Below are 18613 nucleotides of genomic sequence, written 5' to 3'. Positions count from 1 at the left end.
AAGAAAATGAAAGAAAATAAATAGCCAGACTAGTTAATAATAGAATTATTTGGTGGGCTACATCAAACCAATCTTAGAATTGCTGATTAGAGATGATTAGGGTATCTAATAGAGAGAGTATTCTCCCTGTGATCCAAGAGCATTCTACATACATTTTAACATGTGAGCTCGTTTATTTGAGAGAAATCAAATTCCCACCCTACTTCTGCCAGAAATGCACAATTTTCAGCGTTGTGTACACAAATAAATCATGCTCACCTGTTCCTCAACCTTTCCAAGGAGATTCATAGATCTCGTGTTAACATTTCGACTGAGCTTTTCCTTGACATCCGTCAGAGTTGCTATGCGCTTACGAGTCTCTTCCGTATCAATATTATTGAAATCGTACTCCGTGTTGGCCTGTCCAAAGAACTGCTTGTCCGTCTGAATCCACTCATATTTACTTTCCAGTTCTTTCACCTAAAATAAAAAAATAAGGCATTACCTCCATCACTGGGATCACTGACAACATCAACTCTAGACTGGAAATGAGGTATTTTTTAACACTTTTTACAACCATTTGGTATCAAATGTCTATACCAAATGTTCAGCTGTATGATCAAATGGTATCTTGGGCTGTATGTTGCCACTCAGAGGCAGATTTTTGTTTCTTCAACAGGTATAAAACGAGTGTGAGTACAGTATGCCTATATGTGCAATGTGAAGTGGATCCACACACTACCTTCAAAGAAGGCTCTCCGAGCACAACTTGATGAGTGGCATACTCCCTCTCATGGCACAATACGCACCGTTTGAATGCTTTTAATGGAAGGATGTGGAAAGTCGTAGTTTTCAGATTTTTCAGTTGCACATTAAAACCTCTATGTAGTGAACCTCTTTACATCATAAACCTCCTTACTTCATACCACCCCTACGGTCCCGTCAGATTTACATGTAAATTTATAGACAAACCTCTTTGTAGTGAACCTCTTTATCTCGTAAAATCTCCACTTATCATACCAAGGAGATACCCCCGAGACAGCCTAACTACCTCTGCAAATTGTACCGAGACAACTAGAGACCATTAATGCAGCCTCAATTACATACATGTTAATAATAAAAATTAGAGATGTGCGAATAGTATCCGCGAATACTCGAATACCTCGAATATTAGAAAGTATTCGATATTCGAGGTTTCGAATAGTTATGCGAAAAGTACCGCCTCGAATACCTCGAATACTTTGAATTTCGCGTCATACACTGTCGCACGCACGTCGTTGGTAGTTGACTCGGAAAAATGAAGAGAACTCTAGTCGTTTAGTGCTCGCTGCGCCGTTTTACGCAAGTTGACGAATTACATCAAATTCGTGGATTTTAGCGGAGAAAAGAGTTCGACGAGGGGAACCGAAAATGGTCGGGTGAAAAAATCCAAAAATCCCCGATTCCCCCCACCAGGAGAACCTCAGTGCCGTGGGATAGCAACCTTAGGGCATTTCCCACGATCCGCTATCCCCCTCCATTCAGCACTTGCCTCACCCACTCTGACGCTTTCCTCTTCTCCGAAATCAAACAAAAGGCCCCAGATCGCGCAGGGATCGCATTACGAAGACCCCTGCTTCGAAAAAATTATCGAGTTACGAGAACAATAAAAACGTGTTTCACGCCCTCCCCCCTTTTCTCACCCACTGACCTTTTTCTGGCTACCTGCTTCGAAGTTCCCCATTTCTGGAGGTCAACAGCTGTGTGAGTAACGTGGGATACTTACATTAGCGCATTTCCCAAGATCCGGTATCCCTCTCCATTCAGCACTAGCCCCCCCTCTGAGGCTTTCCTCTTCTTCGAAATAAAAAAAAAGGTCACAGCTCGCGCAGGGATCATATTACGAAGACCTTAGCTTCGAAAAAATACCAAGTTACACGAGAACAATAGAAACGTCTTTCTGGCCCTCCCTTTTCTCCCCCGCTGACCTTTTTTTTCCTACCAGCTTGGAAGTTCCCCATTTCTGTGGAGGTCAACCGCTGCATGAGTCATCTATTAGCACAAAAGGTGTCTAAGAATGACTTTCGTCAATTGATGTTACACCTTTATTGAATTGAAATATTAGTAATGTGCGCGTAATTTCAAAAATAATAAGACCAAACACGACGTATTTCTGAGTTTATTTAAGCATTTTACGCAAAGAAATAAATGTCAAAATACGACGGAGACTTAGCATTCTGGCGAAACTCGATATGAGCAGCAGAGCTTCTCGGGAGTTGATGCCGTATTTTTTTCCGAAAACATATATCAAGTTACAATTTATGAGTGGTGCTATAAATCTTTATTGTTACAGTCCCAGACAAAGGGATATTTTCTCAGAATATTTGGTTTCTCCCTGATAGCAATTCCAATTCATCTTCTTATCTCGTGAGAACTCCCAAAGGTGGACTAATAATAATAACTAACAAAAAAAACTAACAAAATAATTGAAGAAAATCCGGTGGAAAAGAGCTTGTATTTTGCAAAATGCCTCAGATTGTCAGCTAGCACTTGGCAGCAGGAGTGAGGGTAAAGCGATGTTAGTTGAATTAATTATATGCCCAATTGTTTCCATAAAATTAAAATATTCATTAATCAGCTAAATTCCTGTTCGAATCATTTAAAGGAAATCAAAATTACTCCCCAAAATCTTGTGTTTCCTGCTGCAAAGGCAACCGAGTCAAACATACCAGCATTCATCATTTAGTATTCGAGGTATTCGAATATTCGAGCAATGATTTAATATTCGAATTCGATATTCGAATTCAAGAAATCTGCTATTCGACCCATCTCTAATAAAAATAATAATAATGGAATGACATTTTCAGCAATAAAGGTTTCACTCTTATCTTTTTCTTATACACCTTTAATATGCTGTAATTTTCACGTTAATCATTAGTTGTGGCCATTTTTTCCATACCTAACAGTAAATAAGAAAAAAGGTATCCAACTATCCCAATCATTTTAAATGGCTGTTGAATTAAAAGAGATCACATCGTTTTCTCTAAAATCATAGTAAAAAAACATGCGATAGCGCTCACTTTCTGTTATTAATAAATATATTCTCACTAATGCATGCATATTCATTTAAACACATAAACATAATGGTTGTAAAGACAGTCGTGCCTTTTATTTCCGAAGGATATGAAAAAAAGATGCCTATCACTGAAACCTCTCAATAGTGAATCTCCATACATCAAATTGCCCAAATTTTGGTCCCCTCCATTACAATGTAAAGAGGTTTTACTGTATCATTTGTGATCTGTCATGTCCGCACACAATTTAAGCTCTCCAGCTTCTCAGGAAGTGGTCGGGATGATTATGTATCCACTAGTGAGTGAGTAAGTGAGTGAGCCAGGCACACGAGGGTGGAAAAACATTTTCCTTGCAAAAAAATTGTCATTAGAACAAAGCCATGAAAAGAGTTTGAAGGAACAGATGAAAATGTGCAGAATTTCATGTAAAGGGAAGACTTGCCTCAGGATTGAGATACAGGTCCTCTGGCTAAAAGTTGAGCACCTTGGTAGAGCACAAAAAACTACAAAGAGTGGTCTTTTGAAAGGGTATTCATTGCAGCTGTAATTGCTTACATACCTTTTTTTATAACTATTAATTACATAACAGATATTATTGGTAAGCATCTGATAGACAACCAGAAGTTTAAAGAGTTTGACAAATTCTGAGACCTCGTTTTTCAGATGAGTCACACCTATGAACTACAGGACCAGTATGCAACAGAAAATTAACTCTAAAGGCCAGGTTGTATGGTACATGAGTACAGTATAACATGCATGAGTTATTAAGAGTAAATGCATGAGTGATTTTGGTGGATAGGAACGGAAAATGTACGAATGCATGAACCAAATTAGAACAGTCATGCCTTCAAAAATGTTGAGTGGTTACACAGTGCATTTTTGTGTTCTTTCTCATGTTTGTACATTTAGACAGTAAATCATACTAGGTAACCTGGCCTTGTATTATAGGATGCAAACTTGCAGTCAACCCCAAAAGAAAGAGAAAAAAACATTCAATGTACCTTTGCAGAGCTTTCCTTTGCCTGAGTCTTCAGCTTTGTCATGTTAATCTTGATCTTCTGGATCTCCAACTCCAACTCCCCCTTCTCCTTCACCAGCCTCTCCCTCCTGCCGACAGAGGCATCTATCTCCTGATTGGTCGCATTGATCGCTTCCTTCTTCTTTTCAACCTCTCCTTTTATGCGAGCCACTTCATCCTACGGAAACAAACGCACGAGCATGAAGACAGGGGTTTGTTTACCCATTTCAATGTTTTTAATAAATTTACTATGCATCTAAATGGAGGCTGGGTTCACTATTGAATATACACATACATAGCAACATACAATTATTAGCAATTAATTACAAATCAATCCACACCACAAATATACACAGTAGACTGTCATTAATACGAACCTTATTACAAAGTTCTCGTTTTTACGAAGCAAATCGTTGGTCCCAATGAAAAGGTTAATCCTATCCATAGTAAAATAAATGTTATTACAAAATTTTTGTTATTAAAAATTTACGAACCGTTTACGGTACTTGAATTACGGTACTTGAAAAATTACCGGTATTTTTGTGATGAGAATTAAAAAGCAATAATGGTACTCTCCCGGTAGTACCCGTGAAAAAATACCGGTATACCGGTATGTACTTTCATAATTGATAAAATATGTTAACAAGTTGAGATTTAACGCTTGTCTTACCCTAATTATCCAGTATTTGGGCATATTAGTGTAACATACAGAAAAAATACACTAAATAAATCATTAACTGGATTTTTTGACGAAAATTAATCGGAAAAATACATGGAGGGTAGATTCTCTAGTAGTGAGAAGTGTGATAGTGATGAAGGTGTTAAAGGCAATGATTTTGGTACATGCCATTAAAAATTTTGGTGTTTTCCTGGCATATATGAAGTGTGAAGTTCTCTCGGGAACTCTATCAGATGAGTTTATTCCTAAAGCCACCGGTTTTTTTTTGGACTCGAGACCAACATTAGAACGTCTTCTGCCAAGAACTTATAATAAAGTCTTCTTATTCACAGAGCTTACGTTGTCAGTCTGAGATTACCAAGAAAAAGCTCCTCTTATGTTAAGAAATTTCATTTTATGATTTTACACAACAAGAATCAGTGCTAGTTATGCCTAAATACTGTCGTCAAATAAAATTTGATGTGTAGGTGTGACGCTGTTCCATTTATTTCAGAGAAAGAAATACACATCTGGAGTTCAATAACTTTGACTTTTCTAGCCTTATTTGAGTAAATAAATATCTTCTATATCAATAATGATAACACTTGTCTCAAACTCACACTTATGTAAAAGTACCGTTAAATGATGAGAAAACAAAAAAGGAACTAAGGAAGGAGGACACATCTTAATAATTAAGAAGCAAAATTAATTTGGTCTTCTTTTGGTGGTGCACTTGATTGGTTGTATGCAAAAAAAATGAGAAACGGATGATCATTGTTAATGCATTAAAAAAGCTGACGACAGTTGTAAACACGCTTAAGGTTGATAGAAATGCCTACATAATGTTATCATTGCTATTTTTCAGTCTCTTCCTACGTTGATCAACTGTATCAGTGCTTATACCATCAGTTTAAACTACAGTAAACAGATGGTACTATTTTTAGTGTGCTCAAATACAAGTTGTGTACTTGCTGCATAAGTCTGCATCTACATTTTCTTGTCTCTTGTTATTATTTCTTATATCCTTGGCATTAATTAAATAAACATTTCTTGCTGAAAGCCATTGTGAATTGATGTTTATTTCTTGGAAATGGTCTACTTCGCTTGATATATTATCAACACTCAATTGTTTAAGTAGCTGGATAGGTAGTTGATTGATAACGCACCATCAGAGAAGCGGTATTTCTAGTACTGATACTCCAGTACTACCACTAAAAAAATACTGGCCAGTACGACCGGATTTAAAAAAATAGTACTCGGTACTACCGAGCACCAGTATTTTTTGCCCATGCCTATACCAGTCCCAGCGGTTATAAAAACAACTTCATTACCGATTACTTCATCACATTACTTCATTCAGGGTTCCCACTCCAACTACATCACAAAATTCACAGTTTTTTCCAGGTTTTCACGGTCTATATGTCATCAAATTCACGGTTTGTAGATCAGGCATTTTAGGCAGAAATATTGATCACGTAACAATCATCGGCCGCACACTAAATAAAAATGTAACAAACGCAACAGATGCCTTGAATGCAAACGCAGCAATGAAAGTGCTATCTCTCTCATGACGTCACCTATCGTTAGCAAAATTCATGTCCGGCTAAAGGGTGTAAGTGGGAAAATGGAGGGAGCAGGGCGGCAGGGAAGAGAAGAAGTGCCTGATTTTTTGCCAGGGTTAACGTCTTCCAATCGCAGGCTTAAGGTCAATGTGCTGTCATGGTACATGGACCAATTAATAATTGCGCTTTGAATACACGGGTGTAGATAAATGTGTAGACTGTATCTGCACGTGACTCCGCTTTGAAACATGATCGAAAGATAGATTTTTCATTTAATCCGCAAATCGTAGCTCTACAAATAGGTTTGAGAGATTTCTAAGGTTTTAAGACGAAATTCACGGCCATTTCCAGGTTTTTTCACGGTAGACGAAATTCACGGCTTATTCACGGGTTTAAGGTTTTCACGGTTGAGTGAGAACCCTGTTCATTACTACAAAGTTACAATGATAAGCAACAACACACTTGATTTAACTGGATATATACTATTCTAAGTTATAATCTCTGCACTAAGTTTAAGTTCTGCCCGTGCACTGGCGAGAGCATCAATTATGCTTCTTTCTTCAGATTCCATGCAACATTAACATACATTAAGTTTCATTCTCATAGAATAATGGTGACCCACTCACTACCACACAAACATTCAAAAAATTCAAGCTTGCCCGAAATGTCAAATTTGGCAACTTTGGAGTTGGCCGCTGCAACGCGGTGTGGCGCTTTGTGCACAATCTGAACTAAGCATCAATTAATCTGTTGAGAAGTCAGGAACTGTTCAGCATTTTGCCCATTCTTCCTTCTTACGGACAGCGAATTTCTTTCAACTCCAGCTGCATCACACCTGCAGCTAGATCAGTTTGTCAAAATCGTGAGTAAACGCAAAATGCAATGCAGTGTTGCATTCTACAGGATAGCCATACTTAATAGGGAAGTGCACTAATTTTTTTTTATTGCTGAATTTGAAAGTTTAGCCTAAAAAAGAAACATTAGTATAGTCATTTTTATTTTCTGCATCTGGGGTATGCACTTTAAAACGTTTTGAAAGTCGGAAAATTTCATGTTGCGCTGAAACACAGTGCCTCCATCTTGATTGAGATGTGACGTCACAAGGCAGTAGTCACCAGTGGAGTATCGCTGTATTCCGTCTCCTTCTTTAGCGCGGCGAGAGTTTCCGGGAATCGGTGGAGTTTGCTTCCTAAAAATGTCGTCTAGTACCGAAAACATGAATTCAAAATAGAATTATAAATGATTTTTTGTTCCAAATTTCATCTCGACGTCGAAACAAAAGCCTGGAGAAGATATTCATTCCCGTGCCTTAAGCACAAGCTATACGGAATAAATGGTTCAAGGCTGCTCCTGACTCTTACCTATCGATGATATTCTGTTTTGAAGATCATTTGAAGGTATTGTAAGATCAAATTGATATTTATATTATAATAATTTACTTAATAGGTACCTCAGTCACATCAGACAGTGTGTTGAGTCAAAATATAGCATCTTCCGCGTAGACCTACGTAATTTATAAACTGAAAGTAGTTTGGTTAAAGAATTATGGCGCGACTGTTTTTTTACACGACCGGGCAAAATGCGTACTTTGCCCATGATATGTGCATATATGATAAAAAATGATTTTTGTTAAAGTTAATCTTTATTTGTTGAAATTAGTACATTTATAGGTGATACAGATATAAAGGTACACGGCAGGTCGCGCGGCGTAATTTGTACTCCACTGGTGACGGGTTCATCTTGCTGATCTAAAAAATAAGCTACAATACCTCGAACTTTGATAACTCGCAATGTAGGCAGTCAAAGTACATTGTAAGAATACACGAGACCATTATAGCCCAGAATGTACGTACAATGTCGAAATCCTTGGTTTTCAAAGATTGACGTATTTTATACGCCAGCGCGCCCGGTCCAGGGTTATCAACTTTTATTTCATCCTATTTGTTAATTGAAATTATATTTCGGAATGGTTCTTTTAGCACTGCCACTGAGGTAAACTGGTAGGTACTGAGTACAAGGTACTGTACTGAGTAAGTAAACTCCCTTTGGAGTAATGTGAATTACAAGTGTTAGAGATATATGGCATTTTATATTCGCTTTGTGTTCTTATTAATTATGTCTGTACGCATATTGTTGCTTGCCGCGAGCCTTTAATGGTATGTGCTCTTGCAAGAGTGGTTTTCATTTTTAATGTGGAAGTTGTTCAGTATAAGCAAAGAAAAAATTAACATTTTAGCGCACACCAACCCTTGTAGTCATCGTATCTCTGCGTTTGTAATGACACTGCTAAAATACCTAAACGCCATAATGATGATAAAAAAATTGTCTCATGTCAATGATTGCTGCAATTATAATTAATGATAAACTTGATGCCGTATGATCACAATGAAGACAACAAAAAATAATGCCATGACGTTGTCTTAAATCATGGTCCTTCGGGTGAGATCTTTCTATTAAATCGTACACGCTACCACTACCCCAACCGACCCATTAGGGAATGAAGGATATTTTGAATTTATATATATAACTTGTAAAAAGTAACGCATGAAAATTAATTAATTACAGCCTAACTAACGCCCTAATTGAAAAAGATGCAGCAAGGTACGCGGTCTCCCCTTGTTAGCCTTAACGTCTCGCATTTCTATGGAGCGTTGAACCTGTCCTCCTTATTCAAAAATTCAGTAACCATAAATACATCAAAGTTCGGTATACCATTTATAAATCGTTGGAATTTTCCTTCTCCCAACCAAGATTATCTTTTCTTGAACCCATCCTGGACAGCGAACCATTGCAACAACCAGCAAGCTCGGAAATAAGGCTAACATCCCATGATTCTAGTTGCGAAGGGCGAACGTTCCGGCCGGCGTGAATACATACGCAACGAATAAGTCTTGCAGCAAACGTCTGAAATAGGTTTATTAGTTTGACTCGGTTCTTACAAAAACAGTTTTGGCATGATAAACGGCATCGTGCCAAAGTATACCCAGCGAAAAATAAATGTCATCATGCATTTATTAAAGATTCAATGTGCCATTCGTACTACTCTTTCCAAACTTGAAGTTGACACGTAAATGAATATTAATATATTACGCAATGATGAAGTCGTTTACTCAAAAGAGAAGCAGCCACATATATATTCTGAAGATATTTTATGACAGCAAAAAACGGATACCCTCAAATTCTGTAATTTTCTATGCAATAATAGTGGTAGAACTAAACGGCGTAGAAGCTGCCTTCTGCTACTGCCTTGTGACATCACGGCCAATATTCAACATGGACACCCGTTTTAGCGGCCTTTGAATTTTTCCATATTTCGGACGGTCATCTCGAATCAAGTATTCACTATTAGGATTTAAACTGTGGTTTTACGACATTATGTTATTCTGAACTCTAATTTAAAAAATGTGTTTGGTGCATTTGAAACACTAGTGTACTTCCCTATGACATCTTGCATAGGTTTATTTCAACTTGCAAACAAGGTCTCGGAAAGCTTCTTACTACATTCCTATGTCGAGAGCTTACTGCATTCTGGAAGATATCAACCCTCGATTGCACCATGCAGTCACCAAGGAGTTAATGTTTCTCACATGTTTAAAGCCTCCTGGCCAAAACAACAATGGGAAGACAACAAGAAACTGCCGACTCAATTCGGAGAGCAAGAGCTAAGCAGTTGAAAATTGTTTTCCCTAGGATCACTTTTCAAACAGAGGACTTCAAAGGCAAATGAATTTTTTTTGTCGAATTTTAAGATATTATTTTGTAAGAAATCTACCTCTATAGTCACAAAAAATTCTAGAGAGCACAATAAATGCTTAACTTTGCATACATGATAAGAATACATAGTCATTTCAGATCTATCTTTTGTCAATTTGATTTCCATTTAGCTATCCCTGATGCATGCAATTATTCTACGGTGTAATTTAAAGATACATATTATTTCATCTTTAATAAATAATATGTTATGATTCAGGAAGTGCTGGGATTAATGACATTCTCCCGCATTCTTCTGTTGATAAAATCAAACAAATTTACTTGGTTTTTATACATTTGCACGTAATTCAAGTGCATATATCAAACACATGACTCTGAAGCCATTTCATAGCGCGACTACGGGTACGGGAGATTGAGGAGACAAGATATTTTGGCGAGTTAAGATTTATTGCATTTACTCCCAAAAGAAACGTTCACACGAAATTCGTTATGACAAACCTCTGGTTTTTTCGGTTGTGTGAACTTCGTAATATCAAGAGTTAACTGTATGAGTATTTGCATTAAAAATGATCAAACTATTCAAGAGACAAAATAAACATTTTTATCCTCCTTGTATGTTATGTAATTGTGACTTTTGAGATTGGCAAGATCTTTAACTAACCGATAGCAGGGACAAATACCTTCTCTCATTCTTCAAACATGTACAAATGAGAATAGGGTGGTTTCCTATTATTTTTTTATTGCCTAAACCGAAAGATTAATACTCCTGGAGTATCACGCTCTTAGATTTTCCAATGATGATATCTATTTTTTGCGATTAAACGAAAAGTGAAAATTTTCAAGTACGTGAAAATGTGACGGCTAAGTAGAAATGATGGGAAAAGTCCGTGTGACGTATTTCTGGTTCCAGCTGTAGGCGTGTGAGGTGACCTTGGGGCAAGGCTTGAGCGCTGTTATGACACAGGCTGCTAGAAGGTAGCTGAGTACCCTGCTAGCAGGTACTTGGCTTAAATAAGGATTATTATTCCCCTATCAAACGAAGGAAACTTTCCGAACTTGGGTAATTTTAATGAGTGATTATTAAGAGATGTTTCCCTGAGCTCTGTGCCTCATGCATGCATTGGTAATCTCAGACGATGAAAAACTCCTATCTACTCGTATAGAAACTAGGTCCCTGTGATGTCACGTGGAGTGGCATCGCATGGGCCAATCTGGCCTTTTTCAGATGCGGTTAAAATTGGCCATTGCCATTCGTATTTCTAAAACGAGATAATTTGTATATTATGAATACACTAATGGTGGGTAAAGAATCGCAATCAATGCATTTCGTTTTCTTTGATGAAGGAAACCACCCTACACTCGTATACTCATACTTTGTGTCGCCACTCACCGAGCACGCCTTCACTTCTTCCTCTGCATTCTGGATGTCCGCCTCCATTTTCTTCAGCTCCTCTTCGAGATTGGCGAGCTGCGTTTTGCCAGCCTCCACACTCCCCATGAGCTCCTTGGTCTCCAAACGCAGTGTTTCCAAGTCCTGATTAATGATTCAAGTTTCACAAATTAATAACCAGACAAACGGAACATAAAGAAAAAATAGCACAACACAAATAAGAAAGAAAATGTTTAATATCCACCCAACTCCGCACAGGATAGAAGGAAAATGAAATACACAATAGCACTACAATGACAGATTTCAGAAATTACAGGAGTGCAAAATGCAACAACACAAGGGTAATTTGACCTAGCCTCTATCCAAGGAAGGCACATTGTTTTTGTTGTCACTTCACATTCACCTACATCAACATCAACCCACCATGTCAGCTAAACAGGAGTGTGTTAGGAAATGTTGACAACAGCTGTTAAGAAAAAAAAAGAAATTAAGTTATTTTCTTACTGCATTTCTCTGAAAATTCCTGCATATGAAATCTGATTGCAGTTGATCATATCTAACAAACATAAAGACATTGTGAGTCAAAAAAAATACAGTATAACCTCTGTTATTCCACATATATTTATTTACACGCAACCGCGGTTTCGACGCACTGCGTCATCATCTGGCCAGATGATGACGCAGTGCGTCGAAACCGCGGTTGCGTGTAAATAAATATATGTGGGACAACAAAGTACAATTTTCATTAATCATGAGCAACTTCCAAAAAGTGACGCCTCAAACAATCAACAGTATAACCTCACTTATGAAACTTTCAACCAAAAAAAGTTTCATAAGTGAGGAAGTTTAACATGTGAGGTATTCCAGTATTTAGCATGAAATCCTTTTCAATAGGGGCCGGTTTGTTTCCAGGAGGTAATTACTCGTTTGGAGGATGGAAATTGAAGCTTAATAATCTTATTTACTCGCAAGCAACATCACATATGAATGCAGATAATGCTTCCGTGCTTTAAATTAGTGTAAATATCCTTCCGAATACTTTGAAGTTCTCGATTCTCAATCTATCCCTGAAATTCTCCTTTGCTTTAGCCTCAAGCATACCCCCTTTCTCAATAGATTGATGTGGGCAAAACCACCCGAAACAAAGCTCCTTCTAACTCTTCATGTTCTGAATTCCTCAGGTGCTTCTGTTACGATGGTTTGCTCTCTTGCACCAGAGCAGACTTAATCTTCTCTTTGTTTTCTTAAATTGTGTAGAGCAAATAGGAAGATAAATTAACTATGTTCTCATATTGCTCTGTTAGTTTCATTTTCTAGCTTGAACGTGTTTTGTGTTCTTTGGTCATGGTGCCTACCCTCAAAGGCTCTCTATTCACGCAACACACGGACGTGTGAGTGTGCCTGCATTCTGCCGCCCGAGGAACAAAAGAAGATCAATCATTGTCATTTGTTAACGCCACAATATTTTCACGAAAATGAACTACAGTAAAACTTCGATTTTACGCACTTCGATTTTACATCAAGTCTCGTTTTTACGCAGCGGCATTCAAGTCCGGCCAGAAAGCATAGGGAATTGCAATGGTGAAACTTCGATTTTACATCTTTTCTTGATTTTACGCAGTTTTTCGATTTTGCGCAGCATAACCCCAGCCCCTAAGAGGTCGCTAATCTTGATTTTACGCAGTTGTCTTTCGGCTTGTTTTGAAAATCCGACTGGAGCAATATGCAGTTAGGTTATTATTTCGTCTCAATGAGTTGCAAAATGAATACAGGAACCGTTGAAATGACATCGCGCTGTAGAGCGTGAAACTAAATACATCGCGAATCTAATTATTGCTTCCCCGTGAGCCCTCTCAGGCTCCATTACGAACGCGAATGTCGCTCTTAGTTCAAATTCGCCGTAGAAGGATATCGAAACCTAAAACACACGGCAATCGCCGTGCATGCGTAACTACTTTTGATTAAGACATGATCGCTGGAGATATTAACATTATCACCTTTCGTTTATTATTCGACTTATTGATCGACGCTGTTTATATCCAGAATTATGAGCTACGGAATATCTATCCCCAACGCAAGGCTTTCTAGAATTTTGCCAACGCTATGTTTTCCGTCACCCCAGCGAAATATAATGGCGAAATGAGTCGTTAAAAATACTCCCGTGCCAAAATTTTGGCTTCCAAGGTGATACAAAAAAGATAGTCGTACTTCTAGTATGGACGTAAGTCGATGGTGATTCAACACGATGGTAAAAGCAGCCTGCATTGTCTCATTCCCAGGCTAACCCCACATCTGCGGGACAAATGGAGGCGAGGGAAAATTGCTTGCGCTGCGCGCTTATCAGAACCGACTCAACTTGTATATCATTGTCAGACGGTTTAAGTTAAATATGGTTGGAACTTGAATAGCTATTAGCTTAACTCCGCTAGGTGGCAAGCGTTTTAACGGAACGGGAGTTAATGCCCTCAGAGAATAACTCGCGTCGTCAATCGTCATGTAATCATTGAAGTCAAATTCAAGACGTGAGTGATAAGGCAGTTCCTTTAAACTCAGGAATGGCTTAGTACCATTAAATCGATATACAAAAAGTGTCCGGTGTTGTTATCAGATATGGGGAAGCAAAATATTACGTGAAGCTAAGTCACTCGGCTTGTGAGTCGAAGGTCCCGGCGCTGAATTCGCGGAAGAATGCCGACAGAGAAGCTATTCCCGGAAGAGTCAATCTACTAATGCTAAAATTTAATGGGGAAATGCTTTTTTAATGCATATAAATTATAAAGAAGGAAAAATTTTCAGGACTATTTGTCATTTTTTATTCATCACGGGCGGCATGACGGCAGTTGCGCGGTCATTTAAATAGCTCACTTAAAAAAAGTGATTTAAGCACCGGAAAAATCTGAATTTCCGAATATCCCGGGTCCTCCGTATTATCTATGGTATGCTATTTGGAGGTAACCAACAACTGGGGTCATTAGCGCCATGAAGTAAGGGCTGGGGGGATAGGAACCCTATGTTGGCATTAGCCAGGTTGTAATGATAAGCTCAAAATGGACCAGGACTTAACTTCCCATCTGATGGGCAGAGTGGTGCACTGGAAGTGCCCTCCACATTAGACTCAAGTAGGGATAGGGCCATCTCTGAAAAGTCTCTGCTACTGCCAGGACTTGAACCCAGGCCCACAGGGTGTAAAGCCTTTGTGATGTATTAGCAAAATTTTGCACCCTGTTAATGGGGTTAATTTGGATGACTATCCTCAGGTATCTCATTTCTTCAATCTCCAATCTTTGTTTGTCTGCTGGTGGTTAAACGGATATCCTGAAAACTGCTTCTAATGAGAATATTTTCGAAAATTAGCTTCTCTGCGACCATTTAGTATCACCATTCCGAAATTTCTCCTGGGTAACAGAAGTAATCTTAGTGCCAGAAATGCCATTTCAACCATTTTGTTCAACCATGGGAAACACTGTTCAGGAAAGCAAAGTTGTTTCTCTTAAGGTAACATGTCATCTGTGGTGTTGCTTTTGAGTAAATAAGATTATTAGGCTTCATTTTCCGAGCAATAATGAGCTAGTGTTATCCTGAAAACTATACTCCTCCTCAATACCAACTCTTGATTTTACACACTTTGATTTTACACAGTGCCCATATTTCGGTCCCTCCAACTGCGTAAAATCAAAGTTTTACTGTATATATTTATTGAACGGCAGTTTATCACATGAATTTGAGAGTGAGCACTCCATTACATCTTAGTTTCTAACAGATCGCCAGCAATGGGGAACTTGCATGGGTCGTCAATTGCTGAAAAAACTATTTTGAACAGGTCAAATGGAATCGCAAAAATACCTTAAGCTTCTCCATTCATCATCAAAAGAAATAAAAAAATTGACTTTAAAATCGAGAAAAATTTCTCTGAGCCGACCACCGAGAGAAGACATCCGAGCTCTGCCGAAGCAAAGCATGACGTCATAGGTGCCTGAACTGCCATTGGGAGTCCGGAAATACACAGAGTGCATGCTGTAAACATTGTTTTCAGGGAGGATTTAGCTGCTCATTGTCACTTGAGTACATGCTGATATTCATGGTAAGTTTTGCCATTGCTATTGTGCCATGATTATATCTAGGGATACTAAAAATGCAACATCAGGATGATGAAGTACAAGCGTTTCACTTCGCATGATTCAGTTATCAGAAAAATGGATGATAACATTGCCGCTCGTTTGAATAGTACACCTGACATTCATCTACATCTACATACTACCCAACAAGCCTCCTAAAATGCGTGTGGCAAGGGGAGTTAGGACACTAGCCTTTTTTATAGGACACCAGAAATTGATGCCACAACCCTCATGGAATTTGTTATGACTAAGTACTGCTATACGTTGGTTGGAGAACAGATTCCAACACCTTGTCAAGGAAGTGGACATTGACATTACGCTTAGAGTTAATTTTCATTATAACATTGAAAAGCCAATTATCCGTCTGATATAACCATCGTTGTTTTATACAACATCGCCTTTTATGAAATACTAGCCATAGCCAAAAATATATTGCATAATATGGAAGGAATAGAAATTTTGTCACATTCAGAAGTGGCGATAAATTTTACTATCCTTCACTTGTTATTTTTGACATAAGAGATTATTCATTATATAGCTTGTGCATATTGAATAAGTACAACTGTAAAATAACAAAAAGCTTTTCCTTTGATATTGCAGCAAAGATATTTTAGTTTATGCAAATAAATTTCTTAATTCACACTGTCTTTCGTGCGATCCCAAACTCCTATTTGAACTACACCATTTTGGCACTACATAATGTATGGTTGCATATGCTGTCAGGATGCCTGCCGGCGGAGCGGAAGCTTGGCAACCCTGTTCTCCATTAGGCCCGTACTGTCAACTAAACGTGGAACACTCTATACTATATTTTGTACCGGCAGGGGTCTCACAATAGCCCGTACTCACATTAATGCGGTTCCACTGTATGTTATTTTTTCAATTAGGCAAAGCCTAGTAACATGGGGTACTGATTTCGTCAAGAGAGCACTAGTAGTTTTACATACTTCTTAATAGCAATTTGAAGAAAGGGTATAGTGCTGAATCTGTGAAATTTGACATACAAAGGTAATTCACACATGCAAAAAACAAGTGATCACCAACAAACAATGCAGAAAGACGCATCAAATGCAGTTATACACAGCAAGAATCACCTAAAAGGTATTTTCAAAGATAGACATGTGAATTGAATATGGACAAATTAATCCGAACGACAACATGTACATAATGCACAACTTTCTACCAGTCATTTTCAAAGGTCTTGGTGCATTTAGGCAGTGGGTGCTAAAATTTGCATTTCTATTGCTAAAAATAGTTGATTATTAGGTAAAATATACATCTCCAAAAATGATAACGAAATTGAATAACTTTAGGCAGAACTGCTGTAGGAATTGTAACATTGAGAGTGGTAGTTAACCCTACCAATCCGAATGATGGGTCTGATTCGTGTGAAGCTTTATGGGTAGCTCCAATGAATTTTTCTCCAAAAATAAAACCCCAAAAATTAAGGGGGATTATATTCAAGGTGGCGGACTACATTCAGAGGAACACAGTATTTTCATGAGATTTCCTTAACATTAACCATGAAAATTTAATTTCAGAGATTTCCAGAGAGATGAAAGTTTAGTTTAAATAAATTGACGTTAAATGGTGTTTTGTGATTTGTCCCTTTCTTCCACACTCCCCTGACAACAATCAACCAATTAATCCATCAACAAATAAGAAAAGGAACACACACAAACCAAGTAACTTAAATATTTTAAAACACATTAAAGTAAATTAATTACCTGCTAATAAGAACAGTTCAAATACATAAAATCTTCCCCTTTCTGTTTTAAACACTAATTATCACATTATTCATACACCACCTTCCTTAAAAGATAAAATTTTACCATAAAAACCATATGTAAGTCGTTTGATTAATGCAGGAAACTTTATTTATTCATATTTATTGATGGAATTGGTTTGGTTGTTGTCGGGGGAGTGTTCGATGAAAGAGAAAGAGGGACGAATCACAAAACACTGATTAATGTCTATTTATAAACTGAACACTCAATTGAACACCTAACCTTTCCTTGTCAATGTAACAAACTCTCACTAAATTAAACCAGGGCCGGCCCTAGCAGGTGCGGGGCTAGGGGCGAACCTTCAGTGCGGGGCCCTTCACTTAAAATATTTAACTCTATACCCCATCTACAAACTCGAGCATTTTGAATCCCTACCACTCTCTGGCTAAGTATGTGTTCCCCTCCCAAATTCAGACTTCGTAATTAAGCCGTTATGATACCATCACGCAGTTGAGTTCAAAATAGTATAATACAAATAAAATTTATAATTATATTTATTCATAAAATTCAAAAGCGCCCGCTCTCACTCATGTCAAGTTCTCTCACTCGTTGTTATCACTCACACGACACAGTACTGTACTGACAAATGCAATTGCACAATAAAAATTACTGCATTATTATTCCTTTTTCATAACATTATTTTTTGTCTAGCACGGACTTAACAATACAGTAATAGTTGAAACTGCATTTTCAAAACTATCGTATATTTTATTTATTTTTTTCAAGAACGCGGGGCCCGGGGCGGTTGCCCCGCCCTAAGGCCGGCCCTGAATTAAACCTTCAACAATTAACAATCAAACAAATGCACATCACGTAGTTCACCGACCTGTTCCTTGCCGGCCCAGTCCCTCTCGCTCTTCTCCACTTTGGCCTTGGCCTTGTCCATCACTTGCTGCGCAGCCTTCAGCTCGCGCTCCCTCGTCCCCTTTGAGTCGGCAATCTTCGCCTCCAGCTCCGACACCTTCTTGCGCCCCTCCAACTCCTGCTCTTTGCACTCGCTCACCCTCGACTTCAGCTCCTCTGAAATCATCATCCACTTTCACTCTCAATTCATTCGAGCACTTACATGCCAAACGTCTAAGCCAAGAAGAGGCACCAAGATTTGAATGCTGTGTATTATTTTTGATGCAGAAGGCAAATATAAAAGTATGTATAGGAAAAAAATACTTCTTAGGGCCTAAAACCAACATTGCTTGTGTCATATTGTAGTGTGCTAACCACTAGGATATCAATAGCAAATGCGATGGAATATCCTTGTAACAAGAGAGGCATGGCTTGACACAACAGAGGTATTTCAAAACAGAATGATTAAGACACTTGAGTGATTATTATAAATTCTG

General features: G+C 38.2%; 1 protein-coding gene across 1 annotated transcript in view; it reads right to left on the bottom strand.

Annotated features, from left to right (window-relative positions):
- The window catches only part of LOC124159567 (structural maintenance of chromosomes protein 2), an 80222-nt gene that overhangs the window by 18638 nt on the left and 42971 nt on the right, over nucleotides 1–18613 (bottom strand). The window contains exons 16-19 of the mRNA XM_046535465.1: nucleotides 18100–18293; nucleotides 11372–11515; nucleotides 4034–4228; nucleotides 259–459 (exon numbers count right to left, since the gene is read on the bottom strand). Of these exons, the coding sequence (XP_046391421.1) occupies nucleotides 259–459; nucleotides 4034–4228; nucleotides 11372–11515; nucleotides 18100–18293 (734 nt within the window). The remainder of the gene's footprint in view (nucleotides 1–258; nucleotides 460–4033; nucleotides 4229–11371; nucleotides 11516–18099; nucleotides 18294–18613) is intronic.

This window comes from Ischnura elegans, chromosome 5 (genome assembly GCF_921293095.1).
Source record: "Ischnura elegans chromosome 5, ioIscEleg1.1, whole genome shotgun sequence".
Taxonomy (NCBI): domain Eukaryota; kingdom Metazoa; phylum Arthropoda; class Insecta; order Odonata; family Coenagrionidae; genus Ischnura; species Ischnura elegans.
Note: the sequence above shows the minus strand (reverse complement) of the source record. Positions and strands in the feature narration are given on the sequence as shown.